General features: G+C 45.4%; 2 protein-coding genes across 5 annotated transcripts in view; one reads left to right on the forward strand and one right to left on the reverse strand.

The window, feature by feature from the left end:
- The first annotated feature begins 501 nt into the window (after positions 1 to 501).
- On the forward strand, positions 502 to 26,166 carry eya1 (EYA transcriptional coactivator and phosphatase 1). Of its 4 annotated transcripts, none has more exons than XM_049749102.2 (19): positions 502 to 824; positions 5,547 to 5,606; positions 6,430 to 6,560; positions 6,764 to 6,829; positions 7,849 to 7,926; positions 8,816 to 8,882; positions 9,122 to 9,267; positions 10,013 to 10,150; positions 12,956 to 13,038; positions 13,392 to 13,578; positions 13,773 to 13,915; positions 14,383 to 14,466; positions 17,251 to 17,340; positions 23,210 to 23,268; positions 23,463 to 23,623; positions 23,713 to 23,827; positions 23,921 to 24,042; positions 24,490 to 24,590; positions 25,527 to 26,166. In XM_049749102.2, exons 3-19 carry the CDS (start codon positions 6,434 to 6,436, stop codon positions 25,605 to 25,607), a joined length of 1,848 nt encoding a protein of 615 aa, XP_049605059.1. In that variant the 5' UTR covers positions 502 to 824; positions 5,547 to 5,606; positions 6,430 to 6,433; the 3' UTR covers positions 25,608 to 26,166. The 4 variants fall into 4 exon arrangements, with proteins under 4 accessions (XP_049605059.1, XP_049605061.1, XP_049605062.1 ...); XM_049749104.2 differs by having other exon boundaries at positions 10,028 to 10,150; XM_049749105.2 differs by lacking the exon at positions 6,764 to 6,829 and having other exon boundaries at positions 503 to 824.
- Positions 2,921 to 26,942, reverse strand: part of LOC137839662 (cilia- and flagella-associated protein 45-like) — a 32,998-nt gene continuing 8,976 nt past the window's right edge. Inside the window, exon 3 of the transcript XR_011085705.1 lies at positions 2,921 to 3,953. The gene's annotated coding sequence lies outside the window, so the exon portion shown is untranslated. The remainder of the gene's footprint in view (positions 3,954 to 26,942) is intronic.

The following is a 26,942-nucleotide window of genomic DNA, read 5'->3' on the forward strand; positions in this document are numbered from 1 at the left end:
AGTGCAAAGAAAATGAGGTTTGTGTGTGTTTGGGGGGGGGGGGGCAAGGGGGTGAGGGGGGCGCCCTCGGGGTCTTAGCCTCCACTGATACAATCTGGAGAAGACCCCCATGCTTAAAGACTTGAGTTTCAGGGGTTCCCAGTTTGTAATATGGCAGAGTAACTGACGATATTATTTCAATGACACTATTTTTTCAGGGTGCATGCGGGAGAGAGGGGGTGCACCTCCTTTATTAGAATTTCAAAAAGGCTTCAAAAGTTAGGCAGACTGCCAAGCTTTGTTTTGACTGATTTTCTTTTTCTTTTGTGTGCAATGTAAATGTGGTGCACCATCTGTGTCAACCGGTTGAGGTGGTGCGCAGTTGAAAAGGTTTGCTCAAAACAGACATATTGAAAGTCTCCCAGTTAAAGCAACTTTTTTTTTTTAGCCACAACCTCTCCCTCCCTTCCCATTACCCCCCCCCCCCTCTCCCCCTCTCTCTCGCTCTCTAGTTCTCTTTTTTTCCCTCCTTCACTTCCTCAGAGAGACACACACACACTACTCGTCAGCGCCTGCAGCAGTAATCGGACAACTCTCTCCGTTGTGGCCGGAGCGGACCGGCCCTGCTGAGGTACCGCGCTGGCTGGCGGCAGTGCGGGGGTGCGCTCCATTCCTTCCCAGGCTTAAAATGAAAAAGAAAAAAGGCGCCTTGTAAAGTTTCATCTTCGTCCTTCAATCATGTCGGAGATTCTGGGAGAACTTTTTTAGAACATTGGATCTTTTTTCTACAGTTATTTTTTTTTCTAAAGAAGGGATAAAGACACGAGGATTCAACCGTAATTGTTGTGAGTATGACATTTTGTACTTGCATGGAATTGCTGCTGGGCTTTTGGAATCTTTCGGTGTGTGTTTGTATTTTAAAAACACATTTTTATTCATAAATATGTATTTTCATACTAAATAAATATTGAATGCATTTTAAAGTGTGCCAGTGATCCAAATTGCCACATAATCATCAAAATGTTCAAGTAAGGTTTTAAATGTTATTGCAGTTAAAAAAATTAAGTTAAAGTAATTAAAGTGTTTAAAGAGTCCAGGCAAATTTAAATACAAAAGTTTAAATACGAGGTAATTAAGCAAAAAATTGTTGCACTCAATTGAAATTGTTCTGTCATTTGTTTCCAAAACAAGCTTTTCCTTATTCACCTCTAAAATGGTTTAGCAGTGTATTTTTTATTTTTTTTTATGAATTAGCAATAGAATAATTATTATACAAAAGGATTATTTTCGACATGGGTCAAATTGGCCCATTTTAAAATAAAAATAACACACGTGTAATTAACATAGAAAATTGAAATAGTACACAAATTGGCAATTACAGTTAAAAAATATTTTTCTTAATTGTTCATTCTACTTTGTTGTTGTTGCCCCTGACACTTTTGAATAATGAAACACACACCGGGTCAAATTGACCCAGCCAGATTATTGCTGTCGAATGCAGCCGGTGGGTAAAATAGCAAAAAGCGCTCGTGAGTGGAAGCGCTTGACATTTTATGCCATCTGCTTCGGCCTTGGAATGCTGCGAGGAGACCCCGAGACGGAGGGCTGCGCGCCATTCGGCGTCCCCGTAAAAAATGACACACACACTCGCCGTGATCACACACTTGTGTAATTGAAGTGGTTTCACGTTAAAGGGGGGGAAACTTCACTCGCTTTTTTCATCCTCTTTCGTTCGCTCCAAGGTGGGAGATGAAAGCAGCGCTGGGCAACTGATGGTTGGTGGGCCACATATGGAGCTTTAAAACTGCAAAACTAGAACCCCCAAAATTGTAAACCCCTCCCTCAGTGTTAAACAAACACGACAAGCTGCTACCATTCAGCGGCACAATAACCTTATTTATCCAATTAGTGCGTATTTGCTCGCGTGGCTGTATGTACACAAGCAGGAGCGGTCGGCATTGTGGATGCAGAGAATGGTGGTGGTGGTGGTGGGGGGGGGGTCATAGGTCGGGGGGTTGGTAAGTAGGCAGATGATTTAGCAGCGTAGGAGTTGTTTACTAAATAGCAGCAGGCGTTGTTTTGTTCACACGTTGCTGTTTAGGTCCGGAAATGAGATTGAAAGGACAGCAAAAAAAAAGCAAAAAGTGGAAATGTGACAAGAATGCATGTAGAACGGCCCACCCACCTAAAGGTCATTTAGTGAGAAAAAAAATAATAATAAAAAGCGATTTTTTTACAGATAAAAACAATTCCTGGACGAAATGTTATTTTAATCCTCTTCCTCGATTTGGTTAAATAATAGCGTCCCCCCAAAATTCCCACTGGACATATAGTCAGGATTTTATATGACATCAAAATTAACTCACCTGTATGGATTTATTGCCTGGCATAAATCCGACTTAAACACTTCAATACTTTTTTTTAAAATATGATTTAAAGCCTTAATTATCCTTTCCGAGGCCTTTCCGGAAGAGCCTGCGATTCGATTTCGTGTTACATTTCATTAGCAAAAGACTGATAATGAGCCATTTTCAAATGACGCCGTCAGAGTTTTGTTTACTCGGGTTGACCAAAGGCAAATGAGGCGCCATTTACATTTAAATATGCACGACGAGTTGATTTTATTCGGCGACCGCCGCTCAAACAGCAACATACCGTGGACCCATTTTGAAAAATTTGCATCGGCAGCCCAGCATCCCAAGCGGAGCGTCGCGTCAAAAGAAAAAAAAAAAAAAAGGAAAGAAAAAAGATAAAACTGCACCGCACCTCAGCACCCAGTCGCAACATCTGTGTCCAATTGTCGTACGCGTCCACATTCTTTTGCTTGCCCGGCGGATTTATTTTCCCTCGGCCACCATGTGGACTCAGCTGACCAGCTTAAGTGAGGATTAGTCGCTTTAAGGTTCCAATTTTTTTTTTTTTATTTATTTTTTTATTTTTTTTTTTATTAAAGAAGTGCATATCAAACACACTTAAAACTTCCCAGTTCGACATTGAAACAACCCAGTTTGATGATACTTTGTGTTGCAAAAAAAAAAAAAAAATTGTTGGGTTGTTTTGTACTAAAAATTCCTGGGTCAGTCTAGATTTGAATCCAAATTAGGTTGTTTTAAACGCAGCATTTTTAAGGTGAAACATGGTCAGACGGCTTAATGATATTAAGTATCAGGAACAGCCTGTTATTTTTTTATTTCTGATGATTTTAATCCTAACTTTGTATTCAACAAAAAGGCTTTCAAAATCAAATCAAGCTGAATCAGTGGTAGTATTTATCGATACAAAAAAATAATTTTATTTTATTTCTATCAATTTTATCCTATTTTCCTGTTGATTACACTGGTCACTGGTGTTTACTAATTTTTTAATCAGTGATGCATGTTGACTTTTCTAGAAGATTCAATTGTGCTTTTTTTTTTTTTGTACAGTAGGCTTTCATAATAGAGTAATATCAATAATACATGCAAAAATTTCTATTCAAATTTGAAAACTAAAAATATCAAAAAAATCTGATGTGCCAGAAAAAAATAATTAAGATGTCAAAAATGCATTTAAGGTCACATTAAAGCCTTGTCTGATTCCAATTTGCAGTTTTAAATTCTGAAGTGATCATCTACATCAAACATTTTTTTGGGGGTTGTTGATTTGAATATTAAGAGAGAAAAAGTGCTGCTGATGATGAAGTCAAAAAATGCATGTCCATTTTGAAGAGCGCCAACATACGGGGCAACCCTCAGCACTCAAAGTGTCAGCTTGTGTTTACCTGGAAAACAAACGGCGAGCAAGCGTGACGGGAGCCTGTCGTGGCAGCGCTTCTTCATCTCCCGTCGTCACGGTGACGCTTTGTTGCCGCCGGCTTCAAAGACGCGCTGGCGCGTCCGTGAAAGGTGCTTTTTCTTTGGCTTCAACAAGTATTTTCCAAGGAGGCCTTTGAAGTGGGTCTTCTTCACGCTTTCTCCTCACCTGGATGCTTTCACCTGCAACCGTGGAGACACTTGAACACGACAGCCGCCAAAGGTCGCACAAATAATATTAAAAAAAATATTCAATTACATTGATAGTATTTATTCTGTGACTATATCACAGCTGTTGGTCACACTGCATTTCTGAACACAATTAAAAACGAATTTATTTCAAAACTGGAAGCAGAGTAATCCGTCTTTAAAAAAAAAAAAAAAAAATCATTTCCAGACGTATACTCTTGACCCTGTTTTGGACCCGGAATCCCCACGGTGGGCCCTGAGTCAGTTCTAATATACTGTAGTGTTATGGCCGCGCCGCTGTATGGCTCTTTCGCGCTCTTGATGTCGGACCGAGCTCTGAAATGTAACTGTCAGCTAAAGGAGAGTAATAGAGGCGTCGGCGCTGTCATCGGAAACATATGTGGCTCCATATGCTCGCATTTGCGCCTTGTTGTTGAGATGGGCCTCCAAAAGTGCCCCGAGTGTGTGCGCGCGCGCGTGAGTGTGTGTGTGTGTGTGTATGTGTGTGTGTGCGTGCGTGTGCCCCGATGAACTGGGGGCCTCTCAAGAACATATTCTATTTTACAATGTTTGAGTGAGCGTTTAGCTAGCTAGCGATGCGCTAGTGTGGCTAAACAAGTTGCGGATTGGCTGGTCGTCACCGCCTAGTCTGCCAATAAACGACACTTTTGATGATGAGGTGGAATTATCTAAAGACGCCGTGCTAATTGCAAAGCTAACATAAGAGTTACATTTTGGAAGACGAGAATTTGTTTTTGAAAGCAATGTATTTTACTAAATACATACAACGTAGAAAGTTTGAATTGAAATTTGTTTGTTAAAACTGCCTTACTAAAAATGATCACAACATGAATTCAAAAAATAAAACGTCTTAATTTTACATATATGTTAAAAAAGGATACAAATTGCTCACTCAATATATTATCATATTTTCATTGTTTATTAAAAGCCTTGTTTCAGGTCCCTGTGATTCACCTGCAAAAAAATTGCTCCTCAAAATTTGCTAATCCTCAAATGAAGGCACAGAGAAGCGAAACCGCATCACCACGCAGTATGTTTTCCTCCTTTGTGCCACTTTTTCCGGTTCTAAATGGAGCTTTGAAGTTGTATATTTGTGTGCCCTGCTGCTGGCCCGCTTGGGGATGGTTGGGGGGGGCGCAATCCTGACGCTCATTAGGAGCTGTCAGTTTGGGCCGGAGCAGGGTTGCTGATGAATTTCAGATAGTGTCAATTGCACATGAAAGATGTGCTGAGGATGCCTGGCCTGTCACGCTCGACTGGTCTCCTGCTCAACACGTCCCATCTTCCTGTCTTGAAAAACCTGTGATCCCTCACTTATACTCCCCCCCCCCACCACCACCACCACCACCACCACTTCTTCCTGCTTACCTTGGCTAAGTCGCTTTGCATGTTGATTGGGGGCGGGAGGGGGGGCTAATCCAGTTTGCAGCTGTCGTAGGCCCAAAATGATGAACCGCCTCTCCGGGAGGAAAGAGCGGCGGGCTTCGTCTCTCTCGCCGCTTCATGTTTTGTCAGAGACGAGGCTTTTTGTCTCACGCTAACAAGGAGCGACTTTGTTTCTTCCAGGTGGAGCTGGCCGGAGGGGCAGTCGCAGGGCTTGGGAGGAATCGGGCATCTCGGTTGCAGGTAGGGGCTTGATTTTAATCCATGGGAACCATTTTGGGGAAAAAAATACAAGGTCCGCTACCTTAATTGTAACATAACATGAAACGCCATAAACAGGCTAATGTATCGCATCAGTGTCGCAGTGTTGTCACCTTTATTTGAATACAACTGGTGCAGCAACACATGCAGACAGATAATCTAATTGGCTCTATATTCTTCATCGTCCGACCGATTGGTTTAAATCATTATAAAATCAGAGTGCTTTTGATTTTACTCATATCCGTAAAATGGCACCCACCCTGATGCTTTTGGGTGCACTGTCGAGTTAAACGTTCAATGCAGTGTTTGGCTTGCTTCTGCGTAAACACGGCAACAATTAAGGCGCTTGCCAGAGTAAACACATCGGCCTCCTCGCCTGCCAGTCAGCAAGGCACGCAGCCTCTTGTAATCAAGCCTGAGCGCATCAAACCGGCCGACATCTGGCTATGGGATGCGACGGCCAACGTTGAAAGCGCAGCTTGACGAAAGCGTCGGAATGACAAATTGTTTTGTTTGTCACTGCGCCTCTCATTGCTGACAATTACTTACAGCGCGTCTGCTCATTTGAGGGAGCCTGTTTGAAATCATGTGGAGATGTTATTTACTCGCATCTTCTGCATCATTTACTTGACAACCAGAAATAGACTTCCCTTTCCTTCTGCACACCTAAATTTTCAAATAGTGAAAAAACGGAATTAATATATCAGACCAGATATTGTCTCTCTATATATGTTGCTCCACCATTTGTATTCCAATATCCTCAATTTTCCAATGTTATTTTATTTTTATTTATTTTTTTGCTCAGGTTTATGGAAATGCAGGATCTCGCCAGTCCTCACAGCCGACTTAGTGGAAGCAGCGAATCTCCGAGCGGTGCCGGCCTGGACAACTCCCACCTCCATAACAACAATTCCATGACACCCAATGGCACTGAAGGTCCGCTCGGCATTTCTCGGCGACTATCAGCTGTGTATTTAAGTGTCATGATGCCGTTCCATCAGCATGGATGGACACAAGTGGAGTTTTGCATGCGGTTTTCCCACAGCGCATCGTTGTTGACTCGGGTGATAAATAGACAGGATTCACGTCACGTGTCCTTTTTTTTTTTTTTTTTTTTTACCGCTTTCTTCCCCTCATAGGTGACAGCATCACAATGCTCACCACCGCAGACTGGTTGTTAGGTTCTAACTCACAGTCTGCCTCAGGTTTGTCTACTTTGTTTGCAATGAAAGGACAATCCAAAATTCAATTATTGGATCTTTCATTCAGGCTTTGCTGTTTCAATGTGTCATGCTGGCATGGTTTGAAGTGGGTTTTCATTCCTTCATGCTTATCCAACCCTAAATTTGTTTTTGTGATGGTGTGCTAGTTTATGCATGCACACAGAATTATTTTTTTCTTTTTATGTCCCCCCCCCACCACCACCCGCCTGCCACTTGTCAGCATGTATCGGCGCTGAACAAGCACAGCGGAAAAACATGTACGACATGACAGCCGATGGCTTCTTCATTTCCGCGGAGCATGACCGCCTTGCCCACATTGTCGATTTGTTTTGCCCCCAAAAGGTGGAGGGGAGGGGGGGGATGATTTCAAAGATTCCTGAGCTGTCAGGTAGCTGTGAAATTGCACTTCACGCATCTATCAGTGAGCTCGGTAATGGAGCCAAGGTCACAAATCGGTCGCTACGCTTAAAGATGAATTTATAAAGCAGCGCCTTTTCCTGACAGCTCAGTGATACTAAAACAAATCTTAGCGCACGTCACATGAATCATTCGCCAGCGTTGATTTACAGTTGTGTCAGCCCGCTTGTTTGAGATTTTAACACAGATGCAGCATATCAAAAGCCGGATTTATGACACGGGCCGTGCACAATTAGTCAGATGAGAAAGAATATTGTCAGCTCCCTAAAATGTCATGCAGGATAAACTAACTGACGAGAACAAGTGGAAATGAAAACTTAATGAGTTGGTAAGACACGGCAAAACAAATCGAGATCAAAATAATGCAAAAGTCAGCAAAAACACAAATTGTGATATGCAGGGTCAATAAAACTGAACCCCCAAAACTTGTACGATTTAAAAGATTTTTTTTAATTATTTTTAATCATATTTAATAAAATAATGAAATAATGAAATAATTAAATATTAAAATAATAAAATAATAAAATAATAAAATAAAAATAATATTTTTATATTTAATAATATTTTGTTTTTTTCCTTGGCAGTTAAAAGCGAGCCAATGAGCAGCAGCGACATAGCCGCCTCAGTTGCAGACACCTCTCTCGACAGCTTCTCCGTATCAGGTACCGAGTTTGTAGATGTGTGTGTGTGTGTGTGTGTGCGTGTGCGTGTGTGTGTGTGTGCGTATGTGTGCGTGTGCGTGCGTGTGTGTGTGTTTATGTGTGCAGAAGTGATCAGTGAGCGATGAGTCCACTGATAAGCCGGACGTCAGGAAGCGTCCTGACCAATAAAGTGTGTATATGTATGTGTGTTGAAGAACATGACCCTTTGTCTTTGTCAGCGTTTTTTTTTTATATGCTTCGTTCACACAGACGTGTGTGAATGTGTTCGCTGGGGCAGTTCCCATGTCGGTGAAAGACGTATTAATAACATTCAGCGGAGGTAGTGCGAAGGCCCTCTTTGTATCACAATTTTGTTTTTTGACTGTCTCTACAAACCGGCAAAACTACAATCCTTTGTTTTTTAACACTGCCAAAACCGTTTAAAGCTTGTTTTGTTTGTACAAAGTTTTTGCTCACGAAAGTATTTATTTTCAAGGAAAATAAAATAACCGAGAGCAAAAGACACGAGCCTCCTTTAAAAAAAAAAAAACAACAAAAAAAAGAAAACATTTTTGGGGGGCTAACTTAAGAGCCCTGTGGGACTACGTCGTCATGTATCGTGGTTGCGGCTTTGTCAGCCCATTACAGCTGTGTGTTTATCCCGGCGGTTGCCATGACAATTAATGAGTCAGCAGAAAAAAAAAAAGATCCTAGCCTACATGATTATTTTTGCTCCATTATTACGATCCCGCTTTTCAACCTTAAAGAAGGTCAAGGAAATAAACAGAGTAATGCGGGCGTAATTACCCCTTCTTCGGAATCTCGGGGTTCTGTTGGCGAAAACTAATATTTACCTTGCTTCTGAGTGTTTCAACGTGCTCTTGTCTTTCTCCTTAACTCTCCTCCTCAGCTATTGGAAGCAGTGGATTTAGTCCAAGACAAACGCACCAGTTTTCCCCGCAGATTTACCCTTCCAAGTAAGGCTCCTTTTTACTTGTTCTTCAAAAAATATATATATAAAAATAAGCAACGCTCAACTTCATTTGGAACTTTAATTAGATCCTCCTGCTTTGTTTGCCTGGATGTCTGCAGCTTGTGTCGTAATTTCTCGTCGTTGGCGATACGATCAAATTTTTATGCGGCGAGTTTAGTTGTTTTGGAAGGCTGACTGCATTTTCTTCCTCACTTTTTTGTTGTTCTTTCATCGCTCAAACAGCAGGACATATCCGCATATTCTTCCGACCCCTTCGTCTCAAAATATGGCCGCGTACGGGCAGGCGCAGTACACCACAGGAATGCAGCAAGCCGCAGCATACGCCAGCTACCCCCAGCCCGGACAGCCCTACGGCATCCCGGCGTACGGTGAGGGACACCATCTTAACTATTTTGAAAAGAGAAACTTTCATTTGTGAAGGTCAAGACCTTTCTTGAAACGGCATTGTCATTATTTTTGAGTGTTTGTTTGTTGCCCGCATGTTCTCGTTTGGTGATTTTGCTGACCGTGCTAGAAGATGACTAATGCAACACGAATTTGTGTCTGAAGATCCAGAAAAGACTTACATTTGATTTTCCACCCCAAAATTCAAAATTTGTTTTAACACCAAAATTTAAGAAAATTCTAATTTGTATTTCTGTTTTGAGCAAACTCGTACTGGTTACATTTAGTGAACGAGAGGTCTTGGATTTTTATTCAAGGCGTCTTAAATTTAGATTTATTTATCCTGTATTCTGTTTCATATGCAATACGTACTTCAAAAATAGTATTGCAGAATTTCACTAAATCTTGAGCTCATATCCTTGTGGTTCCATTTTATTGAGAACATTCTTCTGACTCCTAGTGGTTCCATTTATTTAATGACGTCTTAAATTTTGATAGAGGTGGTCTGAAATTGTGTTGTCTTAGATTACAGATAACAGTAAGTGTAATCTGGAGTAACCCAAAAGTCCGTTTTGCAATGGTATGAGATCGCGACAAAGAATCAGTAAACAAATCAGCGCCGGGGCCATTGTGATCGGTCCCCGGCCCACTCTCGGTGTAATTTCAGACCTGTGACTCTCGACTCTTGTAAAGAGCATCAAACCGATCTGATGTCGCTAACTGATTTAGGGCCATTGTGGGCAGGCATCAAGACGGAAAGCGGCCTGAGCCAGTCGCAGTCGCCGGGCCAGACGGGCTTCCTCAGCTACGGCTCGGGCTTCAGCACCCCGCAGACGGGGCAGGCGCCGTACAGCTACCAAATGCAGGGTGAGTCGCACAAAAAAGAAAAAAAATCAACACAAGATGGTGGAAGAAAATCACCCAGCACTTAGGAGGCACCCCAACTCCCCAGCCTTTGTTTTTCTCTCCCTGTGATCATATTTGTATTTGTTTAAGCGTTTTAGAACTGTGGCGATTTATAGCCTTGAGGCTAATAAAGATGAGCTGTTGCCCCTCCGCCCAGAAACAATTTTCCCCCTCGGAGCCGCAAAACATCCACCTGCGTCGGCCATTTAGCTGGCCGCATTCCGCTCTCGCTCCCTTGTGACAAAATCGTCCAGAAAATCCAACAGTAAATAACGCCAGCAACTCAACCACATGTGGCACGCCATGGCCCTTTTTTTCCCGTGGCTGCCGACCAAAAACCAGAGAGCCTGAAAAAAAGGACGACGGCGGGAAGGGTGGAGGGAGTGGGTTGAAGTTCCGATGACAGCATTATATGTCCATTTGTCTTCCGAGTAGTGTGCGCTTTGTTCTTTATACCTTAACCTGGCTATCAGATCCCCTGACTAGCCCGAAGTTGTCAAAGATGAAATGCAAATTAGGGCCTGACCGATTACAGTAATCGGTAAAGGTTATTTCAATGGTCCTTTCCAGGTTTTCAGCAACCAGAGCAAGGTCCACTTGCGACCCCCCCCCCCCCCCCCCCCCGATCCCCCAAACCCGTATCCCTTTGCCAGCTTGTGGCCAGCTGTCAAGGCGGCAGACGATTAGATAAATGTTTCTGCGCCTCACTTTCATGTCCAATGCCATGGAGCTTTGCGTGGCTGCGGCGAATCGTAAAGGGCACGTTCGCGTGGCAATGGATGGCAAGTTGGCACAGAAAACCCCAAGGGGGGTGTTGAAAAAAACGACAAGATTGCAACGGCCATGTCTAAGGTGACAATTAAGAAGTAACACCGGTAGAGAGTGAGGGATTGAGCAGATGCTAATTATGTGAATAATTGGATTCCAGCATTCCGGCAAGCCAGCAAAAAAAAAAAAAAAAGGAGGAGGAGAGTCCATCTGGACTTGATAGCGTATTCCCAAGTGGGGCATCCAAACTTCTGCTCCAAATATTGTGCACTGATGATAGACATAGCCCGTGGCGAGGAGACTGATCAAGCAAGGCAAATGGACTTCCAATTGTGGGGCCAGAAGGCAGGCAAGAGGTGGGGTGGGGGGAAAGGGGGTCTGATGTCTGCACTTGAGTGACTGAGTGAACTAACTGGAGCAGCACAGAGGGAGGCAGCGAAAACATGCCCCCCGGGGAACCGCAAGGCCCCCGATCCTAACAGCATGCCTCCATTCTGGCCGAGGCCTGCCGGGCCGGGGTCCCCTCGGCTTTTATGTGGCTCCTCGCTCTCCGCCGAGCCAGCACTTTTATGACCGCTTGAACTACGCTTCAGGCTAATTTGTTGTCGTGCTCTTCGTTTGCCTGCGCCTCTGATTGTTCTGTCAGACTTTCACTTCGTTTTGAACTCTGGAACCATAAGAAGTGAGAGGGGGGGGGCGTCGAAATTCCCCCTCACGGCCCTTGAGGAACCAAACAAGGCAGACAGATGTAAAATAACCGGTAGAGGCCGGGGGGATGAAAAGGGGGTGAAAAAGCTGCACGGGCGTAAGTGGGGAGACTTCACAAATCATTTGTTTCTCTTCTCGGGACCAAACAGAGAAGCGCTTTGTGTCCGTTATTCGCCACATCCTTCCTTTCCGCTTGCCTGATCTTTTGACTGCCTTCTGAAAAGCTGCTTCACGTTTGTCACGGTGTAGGAGGGCCCTGACGCTCACAGCATAAAAGGAACTCCCTCTTGTTTGTCGTCGGGGTGGGGTTGGGGGTAAAAAAGGTAATGATGACCCCCCATTTAAGTGACAGTGCATTACCACCACTTTCAACCGGCACTTAGAGTGTATGGCAGGATTACACATAGACAGTGAAAAGGGGGCGGTGACTAATTGTTATTTAATATTTAACCCTTCCTTTTGCAGCATTTTTTAAATTTGGCAGCCATTTTACATGAGGCCTTCCTCAGGCCCATAGCAGATGGAGTGCAGCTGAAAGGCGCAACGACAGCCCCAGCCTGGAGGCGCCCGCCCTCTGTTCCTCTAATAAGTCAAGCTGTGTATATTATTAAGCCATTAGATGCTATCAGCCCCCCTTTGAATGACTTAATTACCCAGGAGGGATCATCCTTTGAGTGAGTGAGTGAAAAGAGAAACATACATATTCATTCCGACGGGATGTCAGACCCCCCTCCGCAACCAACAGACCCGCCCTCGGTCGTTCACCCTGGACGTTACCCTCCAGTAGCCACAAGACAACCAGCCTCTTGTGCTACTCGCAGGATGTGCTTGGAAGAGGAAGGTTCTCTCCACTTGTCTTATGCCCCCCCCCCCCTCCGGAATCCCTCCCTGCTGCCCCCCAACTGTCATTCATCAGGCCTGATTCAAGCAGTGATAAAGAGAGGAAGAGGAGAGAGATAAGGTCGCTTTTCAAGGGTTATCCTTAAGGGAGCCAAACTTGCAACATCTTGGGACCTCACCCCCCACCCGCATATTTAATTTTGTTTAATTCCACCGTTAATTTGATGTTGCAGAATAGAAGTTAAGTCTGGCACTTTTGAAATCATACCCAGATCATTAAAAGAAAGTAAAAACAGCAAAGGGTTTAAGATTGACCCCTGAGGATTGCCACAAGTCACTATTTGAAGCTTTGAGTTAGCTCCACTAGCATTTACATCATCTATTCGCCCCAAAACTACTTATCCTAGAAATAAAGTATGTTATGTAACCAAAACATGTCCCTCTTCCCAGGCGGTACTTTCACAACAACGTCAGGATTATATGGCGGGAACAACTCCCTGACAAACTCGACGGGCTTCAACAGCACGCAACAGGTACGACTGCCAGATTTACTGGATCCTAGCGCCGCTGATCGATCGGAACACCAGATTTTCACCGTCTTACATTTCATCAGCGACACATAAATCACTCTGGATGTCGCACGCCTCGTCCACTAGATTACCTGCCGTACCGCTTCGCTCATATGTTTCGTGGCACAGAGCGAGAGCGCGGGATGCTTGTCCAGATGTGGGAGCGAGCTGACATATGTTCACATTTATGATTTTTGGAAATCTGTGCGGTAAAGTAGCAATAATGGTGAAGGGCATATCTCACGTTACAAAAAAAAAAAGAAAAAAAAACACTTCAAAATGTTGGCAGCATTCCTCAAGTTTGCATCTCTTCACAGGAGTACCCGGGCTATCCTGCCTTCGGCCAGGGTCAGTACGCTCAGTATTACAACAGCTCACCCTACACGTCGCCCTACATGACCAGCAACAACACCAGCCCCAGCACGCCCTCCACAACCACCACCTATACCCTACAGGAACCCCCCGCCGCCATCACCAGCCAGGCCATCACAGACAATCCTGCAGGTAAGCGACTGGAGCGCTAACTTGACGTTAGCATCGTCTGAAAATGATGACTAGATTCATCATACGTGTGTTGTATAACAAAAGCTTGCAGTTGTCTATTTGTATAAATAACGGAACCAAATGGCGTACATTAAGACAAACGTCCTCGCAAAGAACCGAGCGTCATTTCTTTTTGTCATCCGTCATCCTTCCAGTGGAGTACAGTACCATCCACAGTCCATCAACCCCCATTAAAGATTCAGATTCGGATCGATTGCGTCGAGCCTCGGATGGAAAGTCACGTGGCCGGGGCAGGAGGAACAACAACCCGTCGCCGCCGCCCGACTCCGACCTTGAGGTAGGGGTGAGTTTGCTACCTTGGCGACAGACGCCCTCGAGGGACCTTAATCCACTTAGCACATGGGCTGACACTTTGCCTTGAACGCACCGTGGGCATTAATTCGTTATAAGTAACGCTTCCTTAACCGGGCGTGAATAATTGACGCCTTGTGGAATCATGACTCACAAGTTCTTTTCTGTGTTAAGCAATCAAGGAGGAAGGGGGGATTGTCCCTTTTACTGGGGGGGCGCCATCGATGTTATGCTAACATGTTCTTGTAGCTTTTGCTAGCACTATAAGCTGCCATTTAAGCACTGACATCATCGCATATCTACTTAATGAGTTTGTCCCTATCGATTGTAAACTAGGGAACCGTTGTGGTGGCCGAGGCTGGACCAGTCCGCGCTATTGACCGTCAGGATCACCTTGCATCGCCATCGATTCTGACTCTTTTCCTCTCTGTTTTTGTGTCCCTTCTCCTCCAGCGAGTATTCATCTGGGATCTGGATGAAACAATCATCGTTTTTCATTCCTTGCTCACGGGCTCCTACGCCAACAGATACGGACGGGTGAGTGACGATTTAACGCGGAAATACGAGACGGCTGAAGCAATGGGCGACGGCCAACGGGTTAGGAAGGGACGCAAATTGGAGCGTCAGGAGCCGGATTATTGGATGGGGACATTTCGGGGAAATAGACAGTTGAGCACGGGGTAAGGGGATCTCACCGTGTAGATAATTACTTCTTTTTTTAATAGCTCCAACGAGGCTTGGCAAGTATTTGCCTGCAGCTGTCGAAGTGGTGCGTGGCTGCGGATCGCCAAGTGGGGTGGGGTGGGGGTGGGGGGGCTCACAACTGTTGCGCACGGGATGTCCCCTGACACACTTAAGTGTTCCTTTCTGTTGCCCAAATGAGCACACTGTTGCTTTAATTAAGCACTTCTCAAATCATTCAGGAATGAAATCCAGAAAAAAAAACTAAGTGAATTGGAATAAGCGCTGTATATATATTGCAACAAATGTATTTTTATTATAGCACATGGTTATTTTCCCTGTGCATGCTTATAAGATGAAATGATGAAACGTTTACTTTTCCACGCCGGCCTATTTGTTATTCCATTTAAATTGCCTCTCTAAATTTAAACTTTCTAAACAAACTGTTTTTGGGTGGGGGGAAATAAGGCAAAATCGGATTCTCATGGTTTGCTTTTGAGGGCATACTTCTATGTAGCTTTCAAAGTTGATCATTCGCACGGGTCCTTGCATTTTTTATCAAAGCAGATGATTTCAGACGGAGATCCGGCAAAAATGCAGCATTGTGGATCTTACGCAGAGACACAGCAACACGCAGTCAGATAATTAAATACATTTTGGGAGTAGAGTTGTCGATACATTATAATAATTCTTTAATGGCCAGAAAAATGCAATTTATTTTTAGGTATAAAGAAAAAACATTGAGATTTTTTAAACACAAATAAATGTGTTTTATTTTTATTTTCTTTAACTTAAACGATGTTCAGTACACAAATTTCTTTAGCCAGCAATGTTATCTGCACACGCACACACAAAAAGATGACCATCGCATATTTCATCACAAATTCCATATGGCCCTCGGAGGACTTTCTAACGACAAAAATGGCCCCTGATGGGAAAAAGTGCTTCGGTGGGAAAAGTCGCCGACGTTGTGAATCCTCCGTGATTCAACGTAAACAATCAGCCGGCGAGGGAATTAAGAATACAAGCACGCCACAAGGCACCACCTGCCTCGAGATGTCAGTGCCACCCCCCACCCCCAACAACCACCCCTCACTTTTACTAATAACAGCCCCCCCCTCCCACTTCCCCTTTACATCCCCACCTCCTTTAAGCTCCTGCTCTGGCCTGCCCAATGGCGCTCCAGCTGGCTTTAGCCGTCAAAGCTTTATGGGGGTGAGCTGCCTTAATGCCAATTAAAAGCGCTGATAAGAACTGTGCAGTGTTTATGAGAGGGGAAGATGGTGTTGTTGGAAGGGGGCGGCGGGGGTCCACAAGGGAAAGTGCAGATATTTATAGTGATTACGGGGAAAGTTTTTGTAATGTTTTCTTGACACCACCCAGACAGGGATGACAAAGGTGGGTTGGGGGTGAGCACTTTCTTTCCTCAAGTAGTTTATAGATGTACCTTGCAGATAGGCTTTGAGTGAGCACACTCTGCGGTTGCCGTTTTTAGGGCCTGCAGCCGGCAGTGCAAAAATTGCGACTTTTATTACTGTTTGAAGAACCAGAGCAGCAACTAGTGAGCTGCTGTCACATCATATAGAAATTCAGATGAAACGGAGCCCTTATGGAGGCCGGGGTGTTTCCTGCTCCGGAGGCGTACACCCAGTGTGTGTGTGTGTGTGTGTGTGTGTGTGTGTGTGTGTGTGTGTGTGTGTGTGTGTGTGTGTGTGTGTGTGTGTGTGTGTGTGTGTGTGTGCGCGCGCGTGTGTGTGTGTGTGTGTGTGCGTGTGTGTGTGTGTGTGTGTGCGTGTGTGTGTGTGTGTGTGCGTGTGTGTGTGAGACCGCCGCTGCTTCTTGGCATAAGCCTCAGCTCGCTCGCTACCCAGCATGCTAGGCTGGGAATAGAGTAAATAAACAATGTCGGGTCGTGGGGCAGCCCTCTTTCACCCCCAAAACAAAACAGCGCCCCCATCAAATACTCCCCCCCACCCTTCCCCTCCCTACCAGAACAAAGGCACAGAAACACTCAGTTCTCTCGCAAGATGTCATTTTGGTCCGTCAAAACAACCGCTGGTTAAAAATGCCGCGTATCGGTTTGTGGCTGTGACGCGGACATTTATTTCTCATCAATGGCGACCAGGAAATTTCTTCCGGGCTTGTACTTGTGCATTTGCTCCGCTGTCATCTCCAGTGAAAACATAAGCGGCATGAGCTACGACAGCTAATCAGTCGAAAGCTCAGGTGAGTTTTCAGGTGGTTTAACCAGCTAATCCCTGCTCCTGGTCCCCACAAGGACTGTTTTCACTCCCAAAGCAGCTGCATACACACACAAAAAGAAATCCTCGTCTTTGCAGCTTGCTCCAACTGCCGGTACACCCGAGTGTTGGAAATAGACCACCCCCAACTGGAGACTGGTCAATTTTTTATTTTTTTTTAACAGCGTTTATTCCCATCTGTGGACCGTACCAAAGACGATCGGGGTCCTTTCTGCACCGTCGTAAACGGGCCGGGCCAAAAGTTTCAAGTGGGCCTAATGTCTTCTTTTATGAGAACAGCCTGCTGGGAAATTATTTGAGTGGACCGGCCTACTCTCACTCCAAATAAAAGCAGAAAAAATAAAATCATGATTTTTTTTTTTTTATTGTTTTCTTTCAGGATCCACCATCGTCAGTATCATTAGGACTACGGATGGAAGAGATGATCTTCAACTTGGCCGACACGCATTTATTCTTTAACGACTTAGAGGTGCGTGTCCTCCATTTTTTTTTTTTTTTGCCTTCTATCTGATGATTTAGTGTTTTCCAAGGGCTATAAAAGTGTGACCAGAGCGTCCATAAGAAGCAACTGCTTCATAGCGTGGAAGCCTCCTTCTCAGTTATCAGTCTCATACCGGAGATGCATTACTTTCTGAGCCCTCGAGGGACGCCATGAATTTGACATGTCAGTCGTACACCGCCCCCAACCGTAGCGGCGCAATTTGTCAGGCTTTAGTGTTTCTGCACCCATCTCCTTTCTGTCTGCGTGTCACGCTGTGTGTTTGGTATCGCTGTCCACCTACGCCACATGCCGCTTCCCACGTCTCTCGGCACTCCCCGGATTTCACTTCCATGCGCTTCAATGGAAAAGACGAGCAGAGACAGGACTGCTATTGAGATTGTCTGTCGTACTTGGTGGCTGATTTATTTGATGTCTTTCCAAAATGTGGCTTTGAAGGCCTTCATTTTCTCATCTGAATGTGTTCTAGAATGCAAACAGTTGGTATGCTAGCTAACATAGCAGGACAGTAGACTGAGTAGATGAGTCAGGAAAGTGAAGACCAGTTCATCAGCGTGATTCTGGAGAGGCCACATCATTCGGTCGATATTGTCCGACCGTTGACTCGATGTGTTGAGACGTTAGCATAGCAAGGGACACAAAGCGCTAACGCATGCTTGTCGCTCACAATGGTCAGCGCATTGATCTCTCCTTTTATAAACAAACCGGTTAAGTGCGATGCCTAAGCGGTCGTGCTTCCTCTCCGCAGATTTACTGTACAGTCGCCCAGGCTTGGATAGTGGCAGCTTAAAACGGAGCGAGCCTATAAATACCTCCGACGGCAGCAGCGGCGGCAGCGGCAGTTATGTATTGAAGCATGTGCAGAAATGCATATGGTCCATCTAATTTAGTCAGGAGCCATAAAGGGACAGCCCAGAAGGCTGTGCAGGAAAGGAACACAGGTGCAGAGTTTAGTACGAGGGGCTCCATCAAAGTTTTAACACTGCCTCGCTAGAGCCACCACATTAAATATGGCCGTGCTAGCCGACTCAATGTTAGCATGGTATTTTGCATTTGAATCTTACTTTTGATTTATTTTGATGCCCACAGAAATAAATGTACATCGGCCTCTGTATTTACGCGCAAAAATCCCAGATTGCCATGAAGGCAACAAACTCAAGAAACAATAAATTGCCACTATTTTGTGTCCTGACCCACATTGCTCTAAACTTCAGCCAGTAATGAAACTCACAAGACTGACGCTTGTGAGTTTACTGTTGCTGCAAAATGCTCAAGCAGCGTGTGGGAACCAGGTTCCCCCTCTCTGTGGGGGTACAGGACTGGCCGCCCCCCCTTCCTCCCTGTCCGTGTGAGAAAACAACTCTGAAGGAGAAAGGGGCATGAGGGCAAAGTCCTCACAAAGGGGGTTGGGCAGGGAGGTCTCCCAAGGTGGGAACATTTTCAATTAGTGGCCCGATGCCCCCTTCACACTCCGAAGCCACTTCCACACGCCGGATGGGTGGAAACAACCCCGTGACATGAGCGCTGCCTGCTTTTTATAGCTCCCTGAGTTGAAACATGCACTCGGGCCTGTTAATGAGCGATGCTGTGAATTGCACGTTCAGCTTGCACTACGGGCCTCCAGAGTCTCTTTGCAGTCTGTTGGTTTTATGTCTCGCCATAGTCGGGTTAAATCCCGCAATTCCGCCTCACTGATAGCTTTATATTGTTTTTGCTTTGCTTGACACCTGTGTGTGTGCGTGTGTGTGTGTGTGTGCGTGTGTGCGTGTGCGTGTGCGTGTGCGTGTGCGTGTGCGTGTGCGTGTGCGTGTGCGTGTGCGTGTGCGTGTGCGTGTGCGTGTGCGTGTGCGTGTGTGTGTGTGTGTGTGTGTGTGTGCTCAAAACAACCCCCAGCCTACCACCCACATCCCTCGCCGAGTGACTCCACTCGATACAAGCCGCCATTTTATGCTGACAACAGAGATATAATGAAAACCGATCTGAATCGGAAAAATCGTTTTTTTAAGTCACAAGATACGAGTGCACCGAACTGCAACGAATCAAATCGTTCCACTTTAAAATCTGCCATCCTCGACTTGGATTACACGTATCCCGAATGAAATTTGACAAAGCTGTCATAGAGCGCCAATCCGGATATTCGTTCTCGTTCGTTACCATTGTTTGACTTCAATCTCGACAAACAATTCAACCCAACTGAATCGTATTCTGACAAGAACAAAAAAAAATTTTGCGTTCCCCGTCGCGTTCCTGTGAACATTTGTCAAACCCGCATATCTCTGTGCTTTTGTTTGGCGCCGTTGTTTAAATTCCGCAACTGTTCAAGCGCGGCTCGGAATGAAGTAGCTTGGAAGAAGTCTCCCTTTGTTACCCACATCCTGTGTTTGACCCCCAGGTATAATCGCAACCCCCTCCCCCCATACCTGCGGTGGGAACCGAAGGGTGGGGTGGCGGGGGGTCAAGACTGACAGCCTCTATCGCTGGAGTGTCGGCGTCGAGCAGAGGAATCTGGCGTTGACGGCCGTTGTCCACAACATGACGGACAAAAGACTTGCCAAAATGGCGACATTTATTCCAAAATGGCAGACAGGAAACCAGAGCGGGGGGGAAATGGGCTCCGTGTTTTTGGCGCATTGGTGATTAACCTTTGCTTTGGTCTCGGCCGAGTCGCCACCACAGGAAGAGTCGGGCCGTCATCGCTTGATTGCTTGATGACAGACAGCCGGGGAACAAAGACGCCTCTGATAGCTTCCTCCCCTGCTGAAAAGTTTTCAGCAGAGGACAGAAGGAGAACTTGAATGATGGAGAAATGGCATCCTGTCCTCAATTACCGTGTTGCTCATCCTGGTGAAATTTGCTCATTGGTTTTGTTCAGTAACCTGGAATTTGGTAGACAGGTCTTTCAGGACTAGACCCACAAAAACGTCTGCCTGAAAAGACGTACGAGGGCAGCCATTTTGGTTTAAAGTTATTTCAGGGTTATTTTCCAGGTGTACCTGAAAAATCAAACCACTCCTGGAGGTTTTCTCCTGTTACCCCCAAATCTCAACCATTTATGCTTGACAGATGGGTGATGCTCACTCGTCGAGAGTTTCAGACCATCCATAGCCGCTTCCAACTTTTAAAATTCACTTAGGTGCTTATGAAGCAAACAGAGACGAGTCCCTCCTGAGTACAGTAGGAACATCTGGTCTAGGTTAACAGTGATTGTAGCTTTTCGAGTGAGCGCTGTTTGCTTGGTGAGCGGGGAGAGGGAGAGGGGGCGGACTGGATGGAAAAGAGATGCTCAAACGCTCCTGAGAAAGTCCCTCGCAATTGTCGAGGCTTGTCAGTCTCTTACGCCCAAAGACTTATGCGCTACTTTCATTTGTATTCGGGGAGGCATTATTCTCATGCGGTATTCCGACATTTAACCAAGGCGCCGTAAATTTCCCAGCACTGCCATTTTGGCCGCTTTCCATTTTTGACCATACGGCTGCACTTAACGGCCATGAACCTGCGTCGTCCGTCCATCCATCCGTGGCTTTGTGGTGTTTACGAGGGCCTCAGAAGTGGTTCCTAATGAGTACGTGTAAGGGTTACTGTACGACATTACTCACGGCTGCCCCCCCACCCCCACCCCTGGTCCTCCCAGGGAGTCCGGTGCAGAGGTTTACGCGAGCCCCAGCAGGGAACTGTAACTGTTTTTCAGACGCCCCCCCCCCCTTCCTCTTTGTTCCCGCGAAGCAGGTTGATAAATGTCTGCGTCAAGGTCCTAAGTCGGCAAGTCTACGAATCATTTTCTTTGTAAACCTTTCATGATCTTTTATATATTTTTTAGACTGAAACCGCCATGTTCCAGATCAGAGCTAACCTCAACGGATGAACCCGACGAGCTCCTATTAGGCGCTTTTATCGGATGATCGGGTCTGGTTCATTAGCAGCTAATTACTGGACAGTTAAGGAATTCCAGTGAAAAGGGGGCGGGTCTTTAAATGGAGGCTTTATGAGGTACTTAACCCAAGGAGTCGTTGTGGTTTTTCCAAAACAAGCAAGTCCTCCCTATCGTACCTTTGCTCTCTACCACCACCCGCACTCTCCGTTTTATTAACCTGATCATTCCCAAAATCCTGGTGAGTTTTAGGAACCTGGTTTCTGGAGTTTCGAGTTAAGGAGTCAGTAGCTAAAGGTTCCATCTTGTGGACTACAAGGCTTCCACTTTGGGATTTCTACCCTCTATCGGTGTGTGGGAGCCCCCATAGAGGGAGGGTAAAAGGGCCACGGGGTCAAAGTCTTTTCCTCTTTGGATCCTGGGGAAAGAGACTTTGGCAAGAGAATGGCTGCATTAGTGCGGGGCTTGGAGACAGGGGCGGGAGGGGGAGGGTGGTGGGGTCAAGATTTTAATTCTGTTAAAAGAACAGCTGGTTTGAGTTTCTCCTCACCTCAAGCTCCCCTTCCCCTTTCACAGCGCAAATCCAGGGAGATGAAAAATTTGTTCAGAGGGGAACCAGTAAAATAGAAAAGGTTTACGGTCCAAAGCCCTTTACCCTTACCCTGCTCCGGCATTAGGAATGCAATCACGTCAGCGTTTGGCCTCGCCTAGATTGACTTCAAACCAGGAAGTTCCAGCAACTCTTTGGGTGTCCTAACAGCCGGATGGGATTTGATTAAAAAAGCTTGAAAAAAAAATTCTGGAGGGATTTTTCGGATTTGAGAAATTATTATTTTTAATAATTTTAATTCTAAACAGGTGAGTCGAGGTCATTTGTGGATAAAATACGAGCCTGTGCTGGGTGACGTATTTGACGATTTGGTACATTGACAACTTAGAGAAAATGCTAAAGTTATTGAGTATAATAAACTAGCAAACGTGCACCGAGTCGGGCTACACCGGGCGGATTCGGAGCTGCGCCGTTGTGGGAGTGATGACTTCAATCAAAGCGCCACTTTTATTCACATAGTTCCCACGTTACTTTTTAGAAAAAATACCTTTACATCCTGTTTTCTAGATTAAGACATGTCACCTCTCTTTTCACTCTGCTGGGTAATTTCCTGGCTTCAGGATTGAGTCCATACTCAAATTTTTGCCTCACACCAATGCTCCCTCAATATAGTAAGTGGATGGGGGTAGGAAAAGGGCAGTAACACTCGCGCGTTCCTATAAATGGAAAACTAAGAACAGATTTTTTTTTCAGCGGTGCTCACCGGGCCGGCCGGCTGGCTGGCTGGCTGACTGGCTGGCTGGCTGGCCCCGGGGCCTGTGATGGTGTGTGGCGCGGCAGCAATCAGAGGTCATAATTTCATTGGCGGTTAGCATCAGGTTCAATTTTTCTAGTCGGTTACATTTAGCAGAAAGTCTGGATTGTGTTACCGCTCGCCCGGGCGGAGCAGGAGAATAGCAGGGCCTTTCCAAGGAGAGCCAAAGGGAAGAGTATTAGCAAGCACATGTGCTCACAAATGCGCTATTAGAGCCAAGGCCCCCTTTTATACGGCCTACTATATTTATATACATCAAGATGGCGGCTCAAACACGAACCCGAGTTGCTGAATAGGTTTTTATTTCGGTTGCCTCTCTGCCGATGACGAGGTCGGGGTTTTGTTTAGACGGCGCTGGTGAGGGCACATGGGAAGAATTATGGGATGTGCTGATTCAGAAGATTCTCGGACGAGGCCTTTCAACGCCGAGGCGCCCGGCCAATGCCAGGCTGTGTGTGTGTGGGTTTTTTTTTTTACGCTGGTGAAAAATGACAACCAACGCGCAAGCTAACGACTGGCAATTTTCTTCAATAATGAAGCCTCTCGATATACTTCAAATAGATTGAGCCGGGCGGGGCCGACTGAAATGTTATGTTTGGTTTTGCAGGAATGTGACCAGGTGCATATTGATGACGTTTCTTCCGATGACAACGGTCAGGATCTTAGGTAAACTGCTGACTCATCATCTGTCTTTAGCTTAATATATATATATATATATATATATATATATATATATATATATATATATATATATATATATATATATATATTAGGGCCCCAAAAAAAATTTACTGTTTGAAATTCATTTTGCCATGATTTGCTGTGATGCTAAGCCACGTCTTTTCCAATCCGAACCGCAGCACGTACAACTTTGGCGCGGACGGCTTCCACGCGGCGGCCACCAGCGCCAACCTCTGCCTGGCCACAGGTGTGCGTGGAGGCGTGGACTGGATGAGAAAGTTGGCCTTCCGCTACAGACGGGTGAAAGAAATCTACACCACTTACAAAAATAACGTCGGAGGTAACCCCCCCTCACCTCGCCCCCTCCCCTCACTAGTTGGGTACTTTTCCAAGCGGTCCAAAGCAAACAATATTCCCGTACGCTTGCAGGTCTCCTGGGCCCGGCCAAGAGGGAAGCCTGGTTGCAATTGCGAGCAGAAATTGAAGCCTTGACGGACTCCTGGTTAACACTGGCACTGAAAGCACTAACGTTAATCCACTCAAGGTAAAAGTCGAGCGAGGGGAGCAGGGGTGTGTGGGTGGGGGACTTCTTTCCCGGGAAGTCTGTCATCAAATGGCGCCGTCTCCTTCTGTGCAGGTCCAACTGTGTGAACATCCTGGTGACCACCACGCAGCTGATCCCCGCCCTTGCCAAGGTCCTGCTCTACGGCCTGGGCATCGTCTTTCCTATTGAAAATATTTATAGCGCAACCAAAATAGGTAAAATGTTGATTTTTTTTTTTTTTTTTTCCAATGTATGCTTATTAATGGCGTCCCTTGGGTACATCCAACCAGACGCGTGTGTAAAAGCACCAGTCTGTGACAGCATCTTGTGACAGCATCTTGAACAGATGAGTAGCTTAGTTGGCGTTTTGGGAACAGGCGCTACCAAGTGACGGGTCCGGGGAGATCCAGGCAACAGATAGGATTGATGTTCGGAATAGGCCTCATCAACTCAGGGATTATTTTCTCAGAGAGGGGCCTCCCTCTGCATATGAAACCACTTGGAGACATCCAGCCCCCCCCCCACACACACACACACTCGTCCTGCAACTCACTTCCCAGTGCAAAATAAACATCATCCCCATGCACCCTTCTTGAGAGAATTCATATGTTGGCCTTTTTGAGTGCCACTCATCGTTTCATCTTTTGATTCTTCCCACGCAGGTAAGGAGAGCTGCTTCGAGAGAGTCGTCCAACGGTTCGGCAGGAAAGTTGTTTACATTGTGGTCGGTGACGGCGTGGAAGAGGAGCAAGGCTCAAAAAAGGTGAGGGATTCGCACATGGGACCTTTACCGGTTCTTCTAGAGAAAAAAAATCGTATTCATATTTTATAAACCATTTTCATGACCCAATTTAGTCCTAGCTTCTTGTCAGATTTGCTCTTCTTCTCTAAGGTATTCTTAAGCGATGTCTGCCATCTAGTGGTGAACACTGTTATTGCAACTTCAACTGCTCCACCATTAAAACTAATAAAAGCCAATAAAAGGTATCTGAGGAAAAATGGAAAGAAAGTCTTTAGTGTTCAAATGTTTCGAAGGCACGGCGAGGAGGGGAGGGGGTGAGGGCGGGCGGGCGATGCGTCATAATTATAGATTCCCACTCGGTGCCCTCGGCTGCGTGTAACGCTAGACCGTCCCTTTCAGCCATGTTGAAGGCCTGCATAAAGGAGCCTTCAATCACGGGAGGATATTTGCTGCGTCGGCACGGCATGGAAAAAAAATAAAAATAAAAAATTTCAGCCGACCGTTTCCTGCTGTGGTGTGTTCACCGGGGTTCATGAGTGATAAAATATTCCTTTCATGTCATGTCGCGTATAGAGAAGATGTGTGAAGCACTGTTATGTTACGGCCTTCACGAGAAAACCACAGTTTTTGGAGGAAAAAAAGAAAGCCAGATAACATCTCCAGCTTTTCAACTTTAAAAGCAAAGACAATTTCCCAAACAAAAGAGCCAAAGAGCTTTTAAGGGTCACTGCAGGCTCTCCTAAGCGGAACCTTGGAGAGGTTGGAGCTCTGATAAAGTCCAGGGGGGACTAATGGAGGAGCTCGCTACTCCACCTGTGACGAGTTCCTTTCATTCTCCTGCGACTCGGGTTTCCCCTGCCGCTGGCTCGCCTTGGGAACGACTCGCGGCCTCCAGTGGGAGCATTGATATATTTTTTCATGTTTCAATGACTGAGCCGTGGCTTGTGATTGTTCCAGCACAACATGCCCTTCTGGAGGATCTCCAGCCACTCGGACCTCATGGCCCTCCATCACGCTCTGGACCTGGAGTACCTGTAGCAATGCCCGCCTTGCTCTGGCATCTCATCAAAAGGCCCATTGTGCTACCTGAGGCGTCTCATCTTCCTAGAGGAGAGGAGAACGGTCAAACGTGCTGACGTCCCATCACACGTCGTCTTAACGCAATTTTTTTTTTTTTTTTTTGTCGTCGTCGTCCCGAGAGGTGAATTTTACAGCCGTGGTTACTGTGAAAATGGACCGCCTGGACTCATTTGAGGCTTTCCGGTTGGTCTGTCCCCGTCACCTCCCCCGCCAGCGCTTCTTATTTATGAACTCCGTAAGAAGGCGAAACAGACTGAGAAATCTCCGGGCTTTTCTAATAATTTAAGAAAAATGACAAAAAACTTTATTTACTGAGACAATCGTGTACAGCGGTGGTTTGTTTTTGTTGGGTTTTTTTTGTGTGTGTGTAAGTTTGTAATCACTGGACAATTCCTTCCTTATATCCATGTTCTGTCAAAGAAGAAAAAAATGTGGCTTTTTTTATTGAACAAAAAAAGCTTGCAAAAGTGTTGATGACGTGTTCCAAGTTTGTTAAGTAAAGGAAATATGTAGATAATTGCATTTTGTGTATTTTTTTTGCCAATACCAACTGTGGTCTTAACAGGAATCCCTTGTTTGACTAGGGATGGCTGCGCCGCTGTGGGAGTGGTTACGTCCGACTTTAGTTATGGCCAATCAAAAGTTCATTTCCTTCAAATGCAGTACCCTCACAGGGATAATCAAAAAATAAATAAAATGAAGGTTTAATTTCTGGTGTTCAGAGATTTATATATTTTTTAAATGGCTAGTTGTTATTATTTTAAATAAGCGGCCATGACGTGGCGGCTGTGCCCCAACTTTGACACGTGTCACATCACGAGTTGGTTAATCGCTCCAGGAAGCAAATAGAAACTGGAGCTGGTTGGCGTCTAGACCAAACAACAGGTCCACATGCTAATCCCGTCTATTTAAATCAAATGCTTCTGTGTGGTTTTCAAGTTTCTCATTGCTAGCTATTTATAACCCAGGGGTTGACATTCTGTATTAGAGATAAATGCGTGAATAAAGTTAGAAAAATCTCTGATGGGTTTTATGCCCTTCGACTGATTGAATATCTTGAAGTTTTGGGAGAATTCTCCAGGAAAAGATTGCCCAATGCTGTCCATTGAAATTTTTCTAACCAATCAGACCAAAGTATACAAATATATGGGAAGTGGATAATCACATATAAAATCACAATCGGTATATTTAGAAAAAAATATCTGTTCGGTATTTTCCTGGAACAGCAGTAGCGTAAAAGCGTCAACATGTAACACAAGGCTGGAAGGGGACGGCCAAAACCGCACGAGAGAA

This window comes from Syngnathus scovelli, chromosome 18, assembly GCF_024217435.2.
Source record: "Syngnathus scovelli strain Florida chromosome 18, RoL_Ssco_1.2, whole genome shotgun sequence".
Lineage (NCBI taxonomy): Eukaryota > Metazoa > Chordata > Actinopteri > Syngnathiformes > Syngnathidae > Syngnathus > Syngnathus scovelli.